At 44.1% G+C, this 18,444-nt stretch overlaps 1 protein-coding gene across 4 annotated transcripts in view; it reads left to right on the plus strand.

Annotated features, from left to right (window-relative positions):
- The window catches only part of Apba1 (amyloid beta precursor protein binding family A member 1), a 200,564-nt gene that overhangs the window by 162,384 nt on the left and 19,736 nt on the right, over positions 1-18,444 (plus strand). For all 4 annotated transcript variants that reach the window (XM_076918547.1, XM_076918545.1, XM_034504563.2 and 1 more), the window contains exons 3-5: positions 456-551; positions 3,879-3,918; positions 5,436-5,581. In XM_076918547.1, coding sequence (XP_076774662.1) covers positions 456-551; positions 3,879-3,918; positions 5,436-5,581 — 282 coding nt within the window. The remainder of the gene's footprint in view (positions 1-455; positions 552-3,878; positions 3,919-5,435; positions 5,582-18,444) is intronic.

Consider the following 18,444-nt stretch of genomic DNA (forward strand, 5'->3'; position numbering starts at 1 on the left):
GAACTATCAGAGGCTCACGAATTAAGAGAGACAACAGGTAGACTTGTGAGCAGACAAGAAAAACGCAATGGGTAATTTCAGTTTTCAGTTTTCCGTTCAAGTCATTTTGGGCAGGTGACATTCAAACATTTGTATTCTAAGTATCTAAGTTTCACTAAGAAAAAAAATAACATATCGTATAATATCCATAAGGCTTTAGGTTTGATGCCTATTGTAAGTCTGTATTTTCTTTAAAATATTAGCCTGAGGGAAGAAAAAGTCTCGAAGCTGTAAAACTTCTTTGAAGAGATGGAGTTGAAAGTTTGCATGGTTAGGCCTGCTCAAATGCAGTCGGCAATTTTTCTTTCCAAAAAGGCTTTTCCCCACTGCAGTCCTCTCGGGGCAGTTCTGCCCTGTGTGACTTGGTGCCACAGCTCGGATCCTCACTGCTGCCTGTCCCTCTTGCTGTTTTCTAGTCTCCGTCTCCTGGCAGTTCCTCACCCCTGGGTGCCGAGTCATCAAGCATACCCCTTCATCCCGGCGACCCCACGGAAACCCCCACAAATAAAGAGGTAAGGCACCATCTTCAGGTCTCATGCCTGGTTTGCTCCACCCACATAATGCTTTATTGTTTTCACCTCTGCCCACCCTGACAGAAACCACCCTGAGGAGAAGTATCAACAAAAGCCACGGTTGATTTGTCCAGTTCAGTAGTCATGGGCCACAGCATTGAATATAAGAATTCACATTCTTGGGTGCACTGCTTGTGTTTGTGTTTAGTGCCGTCTGCAGCTGGTTACAGAACTTTTGTATCACAAGAAGTTCTACCACTGGACATTGAACCTCAAAACTATCTACCAGCATCTTTTCCAAAAGAACATTCTGTGATGAAGGAACGATCTACTTCTTTATTGTCAGGGATATTCACTAGCCTATGGTGCCCAGAGAGCCCTTGAAACATGGCCAGTAGGACTGGGGAACTTAAATTCACATTTTACTCATAGGCTAGGGGCTACTCAACCAGGAGGCTCTAGGGTGTCCCCTGAGGACAAGTTGCCCTACTGACAGGGGATATACTGAACCCAGACAGAGTTCTAAAGCGATAGATGCCACTAAGATTTCTGGGCTCGAAAGGGGCAGGTGTTTTTCCCTGAATAGAGCCACTGCCTCTGTTAGGACCCAGTGTTCTCCTACCCCAAGGTGATGGTTACTCCTCAGTGGGGATCCATACTAGGTGGCTATTTCCCTACACCATGACTATGTGGATACATGCCAATCCAGCTGCAGATGCCCCTTCATCAGCCCTGAGATGTGGCAAAGAGGTACATCTCACGTTCCCTCACTGTGCTAACAAGTTTATGTTGAATCAACTAGGAAAATCAAAGCATTATTTTAACCTGAGTAACAGATTGTTTAATGTGTGCAACTGGTGGGAGAGGGCTATAGTTTTTATCAAAGTTTTCTTCCGGTGATACTAACATTTAGGCTAGAAATATGTTTTGTCCCCTGGTCTATTCAGACTCTGCCTCTGGATCCTGGGTGGCAGGGTCCTGGTTTGTGCCTGCCCCTTTTGCCATTACTTGATACTCTATTCACAGCGCATGGATGTGTAGGAGGGAAGAAGTAACTGCTGCAGGGCCAGGAACTCTAATGAAGGTTATAAGTTATCAGTCGTTTTCAGTATTCCGGGCACCAGGCTGAGCAAGTCATAGGCTGTATCTCTTAGGAGCCTTGTAATGGTTCTGTCCTCATGTGTGAGTTCTGAAATTTAGAACTTGGATACCACAGCTGAGACTACACTGCTCAGCCATGATTTGAATCTAGAAGTCCTGTAGGGCTCTAAACAGAGTTCATGTGCCTCCTGAAAAACCTTGAAGTCTCAGCTTTAATTTCATCTGTTGTTTTTGTTTTATCTGAAAAAGGTTATGTTGCTATGTACCCCAGGTTGTCCTCTTCCTGTCCAGTGCTGGAATTACAGGTGCTCCCCATCACATCCAGCCTAACTTTTCATGTATTAAATGCATCTTTATTAATGCTTTCTGATGTTCATCTCACTCCACATATGAGAAGGCACATCTGAATATTAAGCTTTCAATTATGCATCGGCTGTAGCAAGCAAGATAGATGGGTTAGTCTCCCAGTTCCCACAAGGCTTGGCCCATGGTTCTGCATATCTTTAGAAATAATGGTGGAAATATTCATTGTATGCAATAGAGATCCTTTCATTTTACAAAGCTGTCTTTTAAGTATTACCCCAGAAATGAAATTGATTGTGAGCTAACAAATGGAGCGTGAGTGAATGTGAATGCACCAGTCACCTACCAACGTCTCTCTAAAGTAATTCTTCTGTAGCGTCTGCTAAAACAGGCTTTAGCATTCAGAGAAGTGTCCTAGTAGCCCAAGAAAACCAAACCAGCTTTTTAAAGATACCTAGAGACTAAGCTGTTTGGATGAAGTGAAGTGACTTCTCATTACCCTAGAACATTAAGAACAAGAGTAGCGAGATGGATGGGACATGAAGCCTTTGACCCCTGTGAAGGACTTAGCTGCTTCTGCATAGCATGAGGTCTCCTAGCCATATACCTTGCCTCATATACTGTGCAGTTTTTCACAAATGCACTAGCAGCTAGGAGCTTTGGTCCTTGATTCCCAAGAGACACAATTTCTTTGGTGCAAGGTACTATTTCATCCCAGTGAGCACATTTGCAGGGGACTGCCCAAAGTTGCCCTATGTGGTCTGCCACACAATTAGTGTAGAATTCCTGTCATTGTCCTGAATGATGAGATGCTCCAATTTTCCACATAAAACAATTAGCATGCCGTGTTAGAGTTCTCTGCAGGCTAAGAGTGACACCCTAGTCCTCACTCGCAGCCGGCTCATCTAACCCATCAGGTACCCCCAAACATGCCATCATCTAACATAACGCATCAGTGTACTGAAGAGATGTCCGTCTCCAAAAAGCGTATGTCGGAATGATCGTGTGCCCCCATGGTAAATCTTCAGAAGTGAGCATCTAAGCCATGCGAGCCCTACTTTTTGCCCATCTTTGGTGCTTCCTTTTGAACATGAGCTGTCCTCGGATGCTTACACCTTTCAGCTACAGGCTCTGCTGCTATTTGACACAGAAATGAGTTAGTTCCCTGCTCTTCTTTCATGCGGAGCCGTTTCTGGCACGTATGCCTCCAATGGCACCTATGGCGAGCTTTGCCCCTTGTCATGCTGGCATTTAAACTTCCACTGGAGCCAGGTTCTAGGTGTCTAGCTCATCCCATCCAGCAGAACTGTTAAGGCTGACCTCTGATAAGAGCTGACACTTGAAATTCAAGAACCGATAGTGTTTTACACCTGCCCTCTCATTCTTATTCTCATTCTTATTCTCATTCTTATTCTAAAGAAACACAAATTCTTGGTTTACAGAATGGAAACTTTCAACCTAAATGAACCAGTGGGAGATAAAAATGTGTAAGAGTTTATCTTTCTTTCAGCAGCTACCTTTGTGTCAGGGACCTAAAGAAACCACGCCAGGGAATCCTAACATTCAGAGCATACAGTCATGTTATTGCCGCATTTAGTACTGAATGGTTTTCCACACTGAGTACATTCTTAAAATGTAAAATACTTTATTACTGATTATACATTTTTAAAGCTGGTAAACACCTCTGAACTGTAGGGTATTTTGATCACTTTCAAACTGCAGCCAGCTATCCTGGGGCTTAGGTAACCTTAGTAGTAAATGCATGTATGTCTCCACTCTTGATTCTCTCTAATGAGAACTGGTCGATAACTGGTTAACAAATGCCTCCAGTGATGTATTTCTTTTTTATGTTGCATGGACACTTGTGCAATGTATATTTAATCATGCTCTGCCCCCTTTGAAACTTCTTTGTCTTAATTACAGTCAAGGAAAAGCTTGGCTTCATTCCCAACCTACGTCGAAGGTAAGAACTGAAGAGAAAAATATTGAGTACTAGGGTCACTCATGAATCTTTTAGCAGCTGTAGGCACTGAATGTAAAACAACATAGAGGGAAAGACCACAAACCTGCTAGCCCTGAGTATCTTAGACTAAAAGTATAGTAAGCGTGAATCCTTTGTTCTTGTCACAGATCAGGGGTAGAGGGTAGGGGCAAGGAAGTAGTAAAGCTGTGCCCCAGGTATGTCATGAAAGTTCTGATGAACTTTCCATGTCTATGTTTTGACCACAGTCATAGTTGTTGGAAAATGAATAAGATACTGGGCAGTGGTAGTGCACGCCTTTAATCCCAGCACCCAGGAGGCAGAGGCAGGCAGATCTCTGTCAGTTCAAGACCAGTCTGGTCTACAGAGTGATTTTCAGGACAGCCAGAGCTACAGAGAGAAACCCTGTCTCAAAATTAAAAAACAAAGTGAGTAAGTTAAGTTTTTCATGGGAGCAACTCAAGGTGAGCTTGACCATTAAAAATGAAAATAAAAATCACTTCAGACTAGGCCTAGAAGAAGGAAAGTAAATTGTTTCCACTTCAAGTTATTTCATTTTTAGAACCTGAGGCTTCACAGTGGGTTATATCTTAGTCTCCTCAGAATTATCATTCAAGTCAAAGAAAGTACATGTTTTACTTGTACTTAAAATGTCTCTCTTTAGTGAACCTGTTATACATAATAGTTGCTGCCATGCTTTAATTTGGGCTGTGGATCATAGGTGATTGTTATTCAAATCAGATGCCCCTCTATTTAAAACAGAAATTTGATTTAGTAGACTGGGGAGTGAGAACAGAAAAAAATATAATTTTCCTTGGGATTGCTCTCTACGTGAAGCCAGGAGCATCACGGTCTATCAGCAATTTTGGCAGCATGGGACCATGACTCTGTGGTGATGTTATCAACTTACAATGTTGGAGTCTGATGCCATTATAGGAAAGAACTACCCCATTTTCTTCATGTATGAAATGTGATTCCTCCATCAGAGACCAAAGAGAGGGGAAATTTTTGAGTGGATAAAAAGGAAGTAGGAAGTGTCAGGAAATGGTGGTTTCCATTATTACAGCTTTCTGTTCCTCTAAGCCATTCACCTAAGCAAACACACAGTTTATAGACACATGTGACAGGCATGAAAGTCCAAGATGAGTATGACATGGCCCTTGTTGCCAGAGAGCTTATCCTCCAATCCCCAGTACTATGTTGGGGGAGTGAGGAATTGTCTGACCTAAGGCCTCACACATGACAGGCAAGTGCCTAACAGGCAAACTTTGAATAGACTGTCTCAGCCTCCCAAGCAACCAGGATTACAGGCCTGACTAAGAGACATTTTTACTGTTGGACTCTGATTCATATTTAAATAAATACATCATTTCTCCTAGTAAATGATCGATTCTAGGATGCCTTAGACTAGCAGGCAGACCACATATGTAACATGGGGGTTGGCATGTGGTAGCCTCCCCCCATGACATCATTCACTACTGTGGCTCTGTGTGTTACAGTTCCTGGACCTTGCGACCCTGAAGACTTGATCGATGGAATTATTTTTGCTGCCAATTACCTTGGTTCCACTCAGCTACTCTCAGACAAAACTCCCTCCAAAAATGTGCGCATGATGCAGGCCCAGGAAGCAGTCAGCCGGATCAAGGTGAGGGGGGCTGCGTGGTCTGAGGTGGTGGGGTGGCTGGAGGCACCTGAGCAGGCAACATCAACCCACAGCTCTTAGAGAGTGGACTAAGATGGTGCAAGCAGGGCTTAGTCCTGCCTAACTAAAAGCCCAGGTCTTTACATATAAACCCTATTCAGGTTGCTCTTGAGAGTAAATCATATGGCCATGGACTTCGCTCTATATGAGTCTAAGTTCCACCACTGGCTTTCCACTGACAACTAGGGACCATTGATTGGAGCAGTCCTCTGTTAGGTTCTGTTCAAACTGTCTCAATTCCATTAAGATGAACTATTTGATTAAATCTTACTTGGGTAGTCTGAAGAAGTCAGGCAAATCCTAGTACAGACTAGTTTGAACACAGTTACAATCCATTTAAATTAGTTTTATCAAGACCTAAAGGAGAAAGCCAGTTGGATACATGGAGAACCAATTTCATCTAGTCTCAATAATTCACAAGGAGACTGGGCTACTCAGAATCCTTCTGTAAATGCAGAACTCCAGAGTCTCCACCATAATGCCACCTAGAGTTACAGACACACCAGGGTCGCGGGGGTGCTGGCTGTGCACTCATGCTATTCAAAAGTCGCAGTGCTGTCAGCAGGAGAAACACACTCAGAAAACCAGCAAGGTGAAAGGGTAGGATTCACCGGTTCATTTTTTTTTTTCCTGGTTTTAACTAGTTAAGACTAAATCTTCTCTGCCCCTCTTCTCTGGTGCCATAGAGCCGGGTGCTGATGTGGAAACATCTATGTGATATAGAGTAGAAAAGGGTAAGAGAAGGCAGCTGGAGGCCTTTATCTGAGGAGAAAAGAGGATCCTGTCTTTTGTAGGATGATGGGGGAGGGTAACAGTGGAGAAAGTGAGTCCCTTACCCCTAACCACAACAGCTCAGGGGAAATAAACCAGCCAATAGAGGCACCAAGTGTCAGGAAGAGAGGATGTCAGATGTGGAATGCCACAGGAGTGCCCTAGAGGTTAGGAGGGAAGGAGGTAGGCACCTGAGAGAAGCCATCTGAAAGGAAGCAAGCTTTACTGTAGCTCATGGTTTCAGAGGCCTTAGCCCAGGGGTGTTTGGGTGTGAGGCAGAAGAACATGGGGAGGCACATTGCTCACCTCACTGAAACAAACAGAAGAGCCATATGCTAATCCTTCCTTCAAACACCCTCCCCAGCACCCAGCTGTATATTTTCTTGACTACTTGCTCTCAGACCAATCAAGAATCAAGTAGACAAGAATAACCATCATAAGCTCATCTCTTCTCAAGCTAACATTTTAAACATACCTGTTCAAGCCATAACTAATCTCCAAGTGAAGAAAACAATGAGGATATTAGCTCTTCCACATCTCCCCTGGTACAATAGACAAACTCACCCGTGAGCCCCTGTGAAAAGCAAGTTAAACACTTGCGGCGTGTAATGACTCGGGATAAACATTTGGCATTCCAAAAGGGAAGAGTAGGCCCAAACCCAGCAGCTAACAAAACCCTGTAGCCTTCTGTCCAACACCTGGAGGAATGTGGTGGCATAACGTGAGCTTCAAAGGCCAGGTCCCCTGCAGCCTGGCCAATGATAGCCCACGAGGTTCGCCTCTGAGGGCTGGAGCTTCAGTGGCTCATACTTCCAGTTCTTGCATCTGCTTTACTGGCCTCTCCATTTCATCTGTCTTCACCCTTTTCCCATACCTTGAGGGCTCCCCACAAACCAGTATCACATGGACAGCACCAGTATCTGGCACCAGCCCAAGCAGTAGCTGGACCTCCTTGGGCCGTGGCTGCAGGAGCCTCTGAAAGTCTGGGCAGCTGAGCACAGCCAAAAGATTTCCATGGTAACAACTTCCTAGGCATCTGTATGTACTCAGAGCATCCCAGCAGCCTTCTCTTTCCTGGGAAAGTCTTTTGAGTCAATTTACATCCTCACATCACTGAACCTACAATGAATAAGATCTTGCTGATTCCTGAGGTGCCTTCAAGACATCTTGTACTTACAACAAAGTACTTCTCTCCTGCTGGGGGCTTGTGTTTTAGAAACCATGCCTTCCATAACTCAAACTCTTCATGGACTCTAAACCAAACTGCAAAGTTTTTATGTCTTTCCACCCTGCCTCTACTCCCCATTCTAACTATAAACCTGACCCAGAGCGACAGCCGTGTCCATGCAACAGCCTGAAGGGCGACTGTCTTAAAATTCCCTCTGCCAGATTTAAATAGAACCTAGCATAAAGTCTTGGCATCTGGACAAAATCTAACACAAATGACCGCTAGTCAGTTCCAAATAAATTCCTTATTTCCATTTGAAACCCCATGAACATTTTTTACTTTCCAGGGAGTATTATCCGAGCTCCTGCCATCAGTACCCCTTAAGCCCTGAGGAGAGAATTCTGGGGATGCTGACACGCATCTCCAGACTCTTCCCACAAACTGCTTGAGAAGGCTTCTGGGCCTTGTAATCAGGTCATGAAGATAGCTCCTCCCCTGGCACCAATTTTCTGTTCCTTTGTAATCAGCCATGACAAGTGCTTGGGAGGAAGGATTGGTTTCAGTTCACAGCTGCAGAGCCCGTTGTCAGCTAAGTGTTGTTTCTGGGCTGGGGTGGAGAAGAGAGCCTTGGCAGGAAGGTGGGAAGAAGCTGCTTGCCCCTTGGCAGCCAGAAAGCAGACAGGCCACAAGAGTGCTTGTCTATGCTGAAAGGCTAATCTATTAGCTTCTACCCACATCAGTCAGGACTAGGACTAACCATTACAGCTGGTGCTGGCATACACCTGCCATTCCTGTGCTCAGGAGGCTAAGACAGGAAAGTGCCCGGGCTCCATCACAAGTGCAGTCCCTAGATTAAATAAACAAGCAAGATTAACCATCTTAAGTCTGCAGCTGCCCAGTCACTCCTCGCTCCCCAGGATGCTCTGTGGTGTTGTTCCCTCACCCCTCTCATTGCTTCCTCATTAAGTAGCTTTCCACTGCACCTACTGATGCAACCTTCAGCCTGATGCAGCCTCCAGCCTCCGAGTGTCAGTTGCTCTTGTGACAACCTCACTTGTAAAGCAAATACTTCTCTCCCCAGCTCAGAGCCATCCTTTCCTTAACTACCCATGGAAGATGTGGTAAGCTGTGACTTGAAGTTACCATTGATATGTTAGGAATTAGGACGTGTGACCCAGGTAATGATTTATAGCTCCCTCAAAGGTCACTGCACTGATAGCAACCTTAGTGTTGAGTCTGGCTTAACAGTTATTCCATGTGTCAGGGTCCATTCAACTACTTCATCTGTGACACACAAGCCTTGTCTGTGCCTTGAGGCCCCCTCCATAATATACATGCCTTATCTTAAAGTGAGCCTCTTCCAGGATGATGGAAAGCGGGAAGATAGGTTCTAAGAGAAACTCCTGCTACTCTTGCCCCAGACTCCCACCCAACAGGGCAGCACCAGGAAAGCAAAGTAGCAGTTTGACCCTCGGGCTTTCTGGGCTTAGTGCCTTAGTCAGCTTTCCACCACTCAGACAAAGACCTAAGATAATCAAAGGACGAAGTGTCTGTTTTGGCTCACACCTCCACAAGTGTCAGCTCACAAGCACTTACTTGGCTGTGTTGCTTTGGGCCAGTGGTGGTTAGTACAACATTAGAAGTACATGGTAAGAAAGAGCAGGCTGCCCACTTCATAGTAGACAGGAAACAAGGAGAAAGGAAGGAGTCATGGCCCAGATAACCCCTTCAAGGGTATGCCCCCAATAACCTAACTCTCTTCCATAAGACCCCATCTCCTAAAGGTTCCACCACCTCCCAGAGTAGCACAGGCTGGTTACCAAACCTTTACACGTGAACCTTTGGAAGAACATTCTAGATCCAAGTCACAGCAGTTGTCGACTTCCTTTTGTTTGCCTCACCCCAGAGACACACTAATGCCAGAAAGTTTCCCCATGGCCTTCCTCATCTTAATTTAACACCTCCCATCAAGGCTTCTAACATAATGCATAAATCTCTTAAGAAAAACAAGCTAGTTTTCAAATGGAGTCTCAGTCCAGACTCCTGCAAACACCACATGTAACACAAAATCCCTCCGATGAATGGTGCCATGAGCCTCCCAATGACTAAACAGGCCACCATGACCTGTCATAGCTCTCCTGATGACTTCCTGACAGGCAGGAAGTAACTAGGAATGCGTAGAGACAGCTCTGGCTGTCACACTAACACTAACACATGGCCTTTGGGCCAAAACCAAGTATGCCCCACAGTCCGAAACCATCCAGAACAAAGAGCCACACATGATAATTGTGTCAGAATACCAAGTCCCATGACCAGGGCCACTTAGGTGGTCTTTCCAGAAGAAAGCAACAGTTTGACTTTAAGGGTTACTGGAGACTGCCTGGACCAGAAAACTGAGAGTTGCCTTGAGGTTAATTTCTCATTGGTTCTACCTATCAAGTCCCCCAAATCCAGCTGTATTTTGGGGTTCAGGCTTTAGTTGAGGCCCCTTGTTTATTCATCTCCTGACAGTTTTTCACTCCAACATATGAGCACCTGTGTCTTTCCACTCCTCTTACGGCACTTAAGGAGGGCTCAGGTGGTATTCAGAGTGGGTAGGGGTGGCAGGCACAGCATCTTCCGGACAGAAAGCAGCCCACACAGTGAGCAGCAGCCTCCCTTCACCAGCTCCCCTGGCACCAGCTATACCCTGAGCTGCTTTTTTGCCTCCTCAGTGGGAGCCAACAGTGTGGTTTTACCTGTAAGTCCAACTCTCTCATGAAAATCAGACCCTTTACTTCCTAAGAAGTGACCAGCACCCCCAAACCTCACAGCGCAGTTAAACCTCAAATTAGATGGTACTTTCAAAACAAACAAGTGGCCAACTGATCATAAGTCTGTTTTAAACCTACCCAGAGCAGAGTGGGTATTTGAAAACCATGTATTTATCTTTTACAAGTAAATTGAGGTAGTGTGTGGAATTCATTATAAAGTAGTAAAATTAAATGGTTACATTTCACTTACAGCATATAAGTATCATTTTACTGTGTGCTTCTGTGCACTTGAAGGAACTGCTGCCTGTCAATAAATATTTTCTGCTCCATGGTCCTTTTATATCCATGTAAATGCTTCTAAGAATGACACCGCACACAGCCTGAAGCCTTTTCCCATTGTAAGCAGAGACGGCTGTGTTGTTCATCTCACCTAGAAGGCAGCTGTGTTGGGAGCTGGCTCAGACCTTATAGCAGGTCAAGGATGGGTGTGTCCCCAGCAGTCCAGTGGGCTCCAGACCATGCTCTGAGACATCACGCTCTGAGAGACTGGGCACTTCTGGCCTTTCAAGAACAACTTCTAGGTCACTTCAGCACAGTAGACAGAGTACAGCAGGGCCACAGACTTCAGTGTGTACCCAGGAGAGGAAAAAGTAAAGCAACGCTAGGCATTCCTTTTCCAGTCTGCCGTGCAGTCCATGATGACAAGCCAATGGTAATCTCTAGCTCTTCCACTCAATTAAAGCAGGCTGGTTTCTTCCCTGATCTTCTGGTCTTATCTTCTCTCTCACTCCCTATGGGAACCCCCATTTTGTTCCTCTCTTTCCTTTGCTTCTATGCTTTGCACGGCCAGACAGATGAAGACTTTCTGGTTTTGTGATTTACCCAGCAGATGCCAGCTTGAAGCCAAAGCTTCCACTTTACTGAACATTGCTGCCCACTGGGCCACATCCATCCCACAGCTTTGGGCCAGGGTTAGATTTACACTTGGAATTTCGAAAGTTACTTCTTTCCTTTTCTTTTCAAGACAAGGTTTCTTTTCTTTTTCTTTTTCTTTTTTTTTTTTCAAGATAAGGTTTCTCTGTATAGCCCTGGCTGTTTAACTTGTTTTGCAGACCAGGCTTGCCTCAAACCCACAGAGATCCACCTCCTCTGAGTGCTGAGATTAAAGATATGAACCACCACTGTCTGGCAGTTATGTTTTCTTTAACAACACAAGTGTCCAGATTTATTTGCCAAGTGGAAAGAGAATTTAGATTTGTTTTTGACCAGGCATTCTCTCACACATACACAAACACATACATGTATATATGAGACTTTGGTTTTAAAAGCTGTTTCTATGGAGATTTTTGTGATAGGCACTTTAGAAGTAAAATTTAACCAACATCCAGTATTAAACCTTGAGAAACTGGCACTCCAACAAATGAACCAGAAAGGCTGCATGCCTGATGCTACAGTACGGCAAACAGAGAGATCTGACAACAAAACCCCGTTCCATCTACCAAGATACAGGAATACAGCAAGTCTATACAGCAGCAAAAGAATTCAAACTCATCTGCTGTTGCTTTCCCCACCTGTGGACCTTTGTCACTATATCTTAGAAGAACTACTGTCCTTGCAGGAAATATGCACGTACACACACACACACACACACACACCACCACCACCACCACCAACAACAACAACAACAACAACAACAACAGTAGCAGCAGCAACCAGGAATGCATTAGAACTGTGAGTCTCAATGTGTGGTCCAGGGACCAGCAGACCAGCATTGTGTAGAAGCCCGATAAACATGCAAGCTCTCCAGCTTAACCCCAGACTTCTCAAGACAGAAGCTTGGACAATAAGGTGATACAAAGAGTCTGTATTGACAGGCTCCAGGAGAATCTGTTGTGTGTGGTAGCCTGAAGGGGGCTTGAAAATTGCTCTATGGAAGCATTATGAAACATCTTCTCTTCAGCTGCACTCTCCGAAACTCTAGTCATGCTGAGTACTTGCTACTAATTGATCTCCATCAGCAATTAAGTTTGTGAAACACTCAATCTCTGGATAGTTTCCAAATCTGTTTCCTTGTTAGAGACCTGGAGAATGGATTTTCTTAAGATGGAGAGAAATAGATGCTCAGGATTCACTTTTTTTTCCCACAAACAAGAACTGCAAGTCAAGAGTGTGTAGCTGTGTTCTGAGCTAAGTGAGTCGTTGGGGTTCAAAAACCTGAGACAATACAGTAAGAGAAACACAGCCAGAGGAGAGGGAGTCTCATCTGTCCTTTGCAGATCCTAACAGCCCATCGTCATAGGCACTGACAGTCCTAGCTAGAGGAGTTTCACAGTCCTCATGGGCTTGCACCCCACCTAAGTAACCTGAAATCTTCCCTGTAGCTTTACTGTAGAACAGAATCTCCCAGACACATTTCCACCGCCATGGCTCAATGTGGAACTGCCTCAACAACCTATCTAAGCCCATCAGAGTAACTGACTTAAGCTGGTGCTTTGTCACAATGGGGAACAGATGGTGACCCCTTAGGAACCAGTCATCAGATAAGCGTCCTCTGAGACCGTCTGCCATGGTGATGTGCATGAAGACTCACACTAACACCAGAACTGAAGCTGATTCACTCTGACACCCTGTGCCACACACACCTGCTACTAACAGGACATGGCGGTTGTCCTGCTGCTCTGCCCACCAGAATGTGCTGAAGTAGCCCTGAACAGCTCTGATAGTCCATCTGTCACCCACCACGGGTGCAGGACTAAAGAGGCCTTAAGGGGAACTTGACCCTGTTCCTGCCAGGCCCTACTCCTCCTTGATCACTAGGGTCCAGGAGTAGAAAAGGAAGGCAAGAAGCCCTAACCTTTATACTGTCCTTGTACATACAAGGGTTGTAGGGGCTGAGGCCCCACTCCTGGCAGGCTCTCAGAAGCCAGCCAGCAGAGGAGAGGGACACAACTGTTGTTGCTACCCCATCTATCTACTTCCTGATGTCCTCACACCTTGTCCGAAAGGAAATGCAGTCAGGATTGGATATAAACACTATAGAGAGGTGGTTCCCATCAGCCTCTCCTATGCAGTCTCTGAGCCAAAGCCACTATCTGCTCATAGGACAAAGAGTTCAGGTCCCTTTACACTACTAGGAGTGCTCATACCCTTACTAGTAGCAGAGCCGACACCAGTAGCTGCAGACACATGACTGAGGAGGTGGACACCACAGCCTCCATGGTAAGATTGGCCGTATAGCATTCCACACATTCTGTTGTTGACACCTACTTCCTAAGCTGCTAATGTAACCTTAGCTTGTATACCCTACAATAGCTCTCTGATTCTGACATAGCATGTACAGTGCCTGGTCATGAGTTAAAACCAACAAAGCTACAGGAGGGCTACCCTACAGTGTCCAATTGGAAATTAAGCCAAATGCCTAACTGTAGGAGGAGCTAAGGTGGGAGGAGTAAAGAGAGGAAGAGGAAAAGGAAAAGGAAGAGGAGGAGCTAAGAGAGAGATGGAGAATGAGAGAGGGGAGATGAAGGCTGATGTTCGCTTGTCTGTAGCAGTCAAAGGTAGTTGGTATATCTAGGTTGGCTATTGGGTTACACCTCTGATTATAAGAGTATCTTGTTATTGATCATTACTAAATATATAAGCCTTTGGATAATCTAAGCATTAGAGTCTCATCTGTACCGAGCCCGTGTGGATGGCAGGATAGTCCGGGCAATGCCCAGCCTTGCAGAGACAGTGTGGAAGACTGGCAGAGCCATCTCCCACGATGGCATCTCGTGGGTAGCAGGGCTGGTGTTTCTGGCTGGCCGTTTCTAGCTGCAGTATGCACATGGCCTCATGGCCTTGGAACATGGCGTCTGATCTAGTCAGAGACCTGCAGCCTAGATAGTCAGCCTGACCAGCAGGCATTTTTAAAATAATTACAACAACACCTAGCCAACTGGACTCTGAAATAAGGCACATCTTCAGGAGAAAGCCACTTAGGAGGCCACCTCTAATTAAAGAGGAGTGATCGGATCCACTGGATGCAGAAAGCTCAGTGTAGAAACACAAGAACCACACTGTGTCCAAAGACGCGGTTCTCTCCAGCCACAGATTCCAAAGAAACCAAAATGGGTGAAATGCCTGATAGAGAATTTTAAAATTCAGACAGAAAGAAGCTCAGTGAGGTCCAAGAGAATATTTTAAAGGCATCAAATGAAATTAGGAATAGAGTACAGAACAAGAATGAAAAAAAATTAAGAGCAATCAAATAGAAATCTTAGCATGAAAGAGAACCAGAAAAAAACAACAGACTAGTTCAAGGGGAAGAAATAACGACTGAATTTGAAAAGGGGTTGACTATCCAAATAACCCCCAAAAAATCCCACAAAAGGAAGGAAGGGAAGGGAGAAATATGCATTTAGAATCTTTGAAAGCCAGGGGTGATTGTATATTCCTGTAATTCCCATAGTCGGGAGGTTAATACAGGAAAATTGAGAATTTGAGGACAGACATGCTCCATAGCAAAACTGTCATACAACCAAAAAGCAAACAAAACCTTTGTAACACTCTGTCTTAATTAGGGTTTCCATTGCTGTGAACAGACACCAAGACCAGGGCAGCTCTTAGGACAGCATTTAATTGGGGCTGGCTTACAGGTTCAGAGGGTCAGTTCATTATCAGCATAGCAGGAAACATAGCAGTGTTCAGGCAGGCATGGCTCTGGGGAAGCTGAGAGTTCTACATCTTGTTCTGAAGACAAATAGAGGAAGAGTAGGTTCCAGGCAGCTAGGAGAAGGGTCTCAAAGCCCACGCCCACAGTGACAACACTTCCTCTAACAAGGCCACACCTCCTAATAGTGCCATGCCCTGAACCAAGCATATTCAAACCACCACACACTTTAAGGTAAATAAATATCTATATCATTGGTTAAGGACAGAGGGAAATTATTCCATGAAACAATTATCAGACGATCAGAGATAATCTTTGGAAAAATATGATCATCCAGGTATAAAAGGTCTATAGAACCTCTAATCTAACCAGAAAAGATCTTCACTCCAGCATTATAGTCAAACTGCCAAAAGTCTAAGAAAATAACTTTACAGTCTGCAGGAGAAAAATACCATATCACTTCTACTGTACATTCATTAAAATGGCAATAGACATCTCCGCTGAAATCCTACAGTATATAAAGGAATGGAATAACATATTCCAAGTCCTGAAACAAAGAAAATGTCAATCAGAATTACTCTACCAAGCAAGACTGCTCTTCAGAAATGGAGAAAATTAACCCCTTCCAAGAGGAGCAAAAACTGATCTATGACCACCAGACCACTTAAGGGAAACCTACTCACAGAAATCAAAGAAACAGCTAACATCACCAAAGGCTATGAAAGTATAAATCTCCATAAAAGAGTAGCTACTCAAAAGGCAAGTGGAAACAAATCCGGCATTACCTCTGCAACAGTCAGCCCAAGCCAGGCGGTGGTGCCGCACGCCTTTAATCCCAGCACTTGGGAGGCAGAGGCAGGCGGATTTCTGAGTTCGAGGCCAGCCTGGTCTACAGAGTGAGCTCCAGGACAGCCAGGGCTATACAGAGAAACACTGTCTCGGAGAAAAAAACAAACAAAAAAACAGCCCAAAGCTAAGACAGGAAGAAAACGAAAGCATCCCAACAACTGTAAGAACGTCATCATGAACGGTAGAGATGGCTCATGGGTAAGGCACTAGCCACAGAACGTGAAGACCTGAGGTGGATTCTGAGCACCCATGAAATTGTCTGTATTCTTAGTATCAGGGAAGTAGAGACAGGGTTCCTAGGGCAAGCAGACTAGCTAGGCTAATAGAATCAATATGTACTGGGTTCAACTGAGAAACCCTGCTTCAATATATAAGGTAACTGAGGAAGATGCCTACTGTCAACCTCTGCCCTCCATCCTCACCACACAAATACTACGTATGTGCATGCACATAGCACATAACACATATACATGACAGGAATATGTCCTTACCTATTATTAACAATCTCGGATGTAAATGGGCTAAATTTTTCAGTTAAAGCTTAGGGGACTTACTGAAAGGATTTTTAAAAAGACACGAGCCACCAGTATGCTGCCTGCTAGTAATCCACTTTACAAGTAATTACACAGACAGTAAAAAGGGAAAGATTCGAAATGATACCCCAGGAATAAGCAACAAGGACTATCTATTAGACACTAGGACAGAGATAAGGGCAGTCACCATGTGATAATGAATCAAGTCAACAGTGAGATACAATTATAAGTTAATATGCACCTAATGTTAAAGCATCAAGTTTTATACACAATCATTATAACACTTAGAGAGAGGATCCAGTACAGAAATAGTGTGGAATTTCAGCATTTCACATCAGCTAAAGAAGCCAGATCGCCTCCTAAAGTCAAATTAATACCAGAGTTAAGTTATACTATAAATCATATGACTTCTGGACATTTACAGGCTAATTCATCCAGTAGCTACACAACACATTTTCAAAACATTTAAATCATAGGCCGGATCCTTTCTGATCACAATGATTGATGAAACTAGAAATTAACAATTAACAAGTAAAAACCCTAGAAATTATACAAATACATGGAGATGGAACACTGAGCAGCTGATCACAGGGGAACTGACCGGTGAGTGAAAACTTTTCTCAAATTGGCAGTTAGAGAGTATTTTAGTTACTTCTATTGTGGTAATAAAACATCATGACCAAGGCAACCTATAAAAGGGAGTGTAGAGTCCATGATGGTAAAAAGAAGGCATGGTGGCAAGAACAGCTAACAGCTCACATCTCAAACCCTAAGCAGGAGGCAGAGAGCAAACTGAATATAAAAGTCTTTTGAAACCTCAGAGCCTGCCCCCGATAACACACCTCTTCTTCCTTCCCAAACAGTTCTACCAACTAGTGACCAAATATTCAAACATATGAGCTTATGGGAGCCATTTTTGTTCAAACCAGCACAGGGAGTGTGGCTAATGGTAGGTTCCCAATGCTCCAGAGGATGGACCCACACCAGAGTGGCACATGGGCAGCACTAACTGGACTTAGTAAATTACCAAATCAATCGATCATCAATAAATAAAAGACATGAAGTTAGGAAGTTTTTAGAATGGGTGCATTGGTTAAATTTTCATTTACATATATATGAAATTCTCAACAAATAAAAAATAATAGAAAAAAATCAAAATAAATACAACACAATGCAACTAAGTTACAATAAATTACATTTATGAGCTACATTTATCAGGGCCTACATAAAAGATAGAAACTTTGCGAGTGCCCCATTGAGGTACCTCAAGGGCTTGAAAAGAAAGAATTAAATAAAACCCAAAATAACGAAGATCAGAAATAAAATAATACAAAAGATCAGTGAAGCCAAGAGTTGTTTGTTTGCACAAATAAAGCTGGAAACATAACTGATTCAACAGAACATCACAGCTTCATTGGGGATAATTTTTTTAAAACTTCATGTTGACAAGTTAGACAACCCCTGAGGACATAAACCATGTGACTAAAATAGCAAGTGGCTGTCGGCACTCCTGCCATATGGGGACGCACCTCATAGTATTTAAACAGTAATTCCCTAATTGTTTAAGCATGGGACATCAGGATTGTGGTGTATATCCAGCTAAAGCCTGCTGGTAGAAAGGTTTATGGGAGAGACCTCTGGAGAGTTTTTGCCCATGACCTGATGCTCTGGAATGTCCCTCTCCACACAGCAAGGGCACTGACTATTCCCTGTCTAGAGTACAAGAAGCTTGTGCTAGCTCCTCTGGCTTCCTCTCTCCTGGGACTCCTGACTCTTCAGCAGAGGCTAGGAAAGTCCTCTGAGCCACAGAGGCTGTGGGTGTCCACGCAGAGGGTCTTCATCTCCATTCTCTAATCTGTGAGGCTTGTGTGATGATGTCACAAATGCCGTTGCAGGACTGCATGTTGCACACATTTTTGTTCCTCTCATCCTCTGCCATTTTCCTTTCATCTGTCTTTACTTAGCCTCTTCCAGAGTTCTTACTTTTCCATTCTTTTGTGATTTTGTAAAGTTTCATTGTAGAATTAAATGTTCCATCATTGTAGCTTTGCCTAAGTCCTGTCACGTCCCAGCTTGCTTGA

Source organism: Arvicanthis niloticus, chromosome 1 (assembly GCF_011762505.2).
Source record: "Arvicanthis niloticus isolate mArvNil1 chromosome 1, mArvNil1.pat.X, whole genome shotgun sequence".
NCBI lineage: Eukaryota > Metazoa > Chordata > Mammalia > Rodentia > Muridae > Arvicanthis > Arvicanthis niloticus.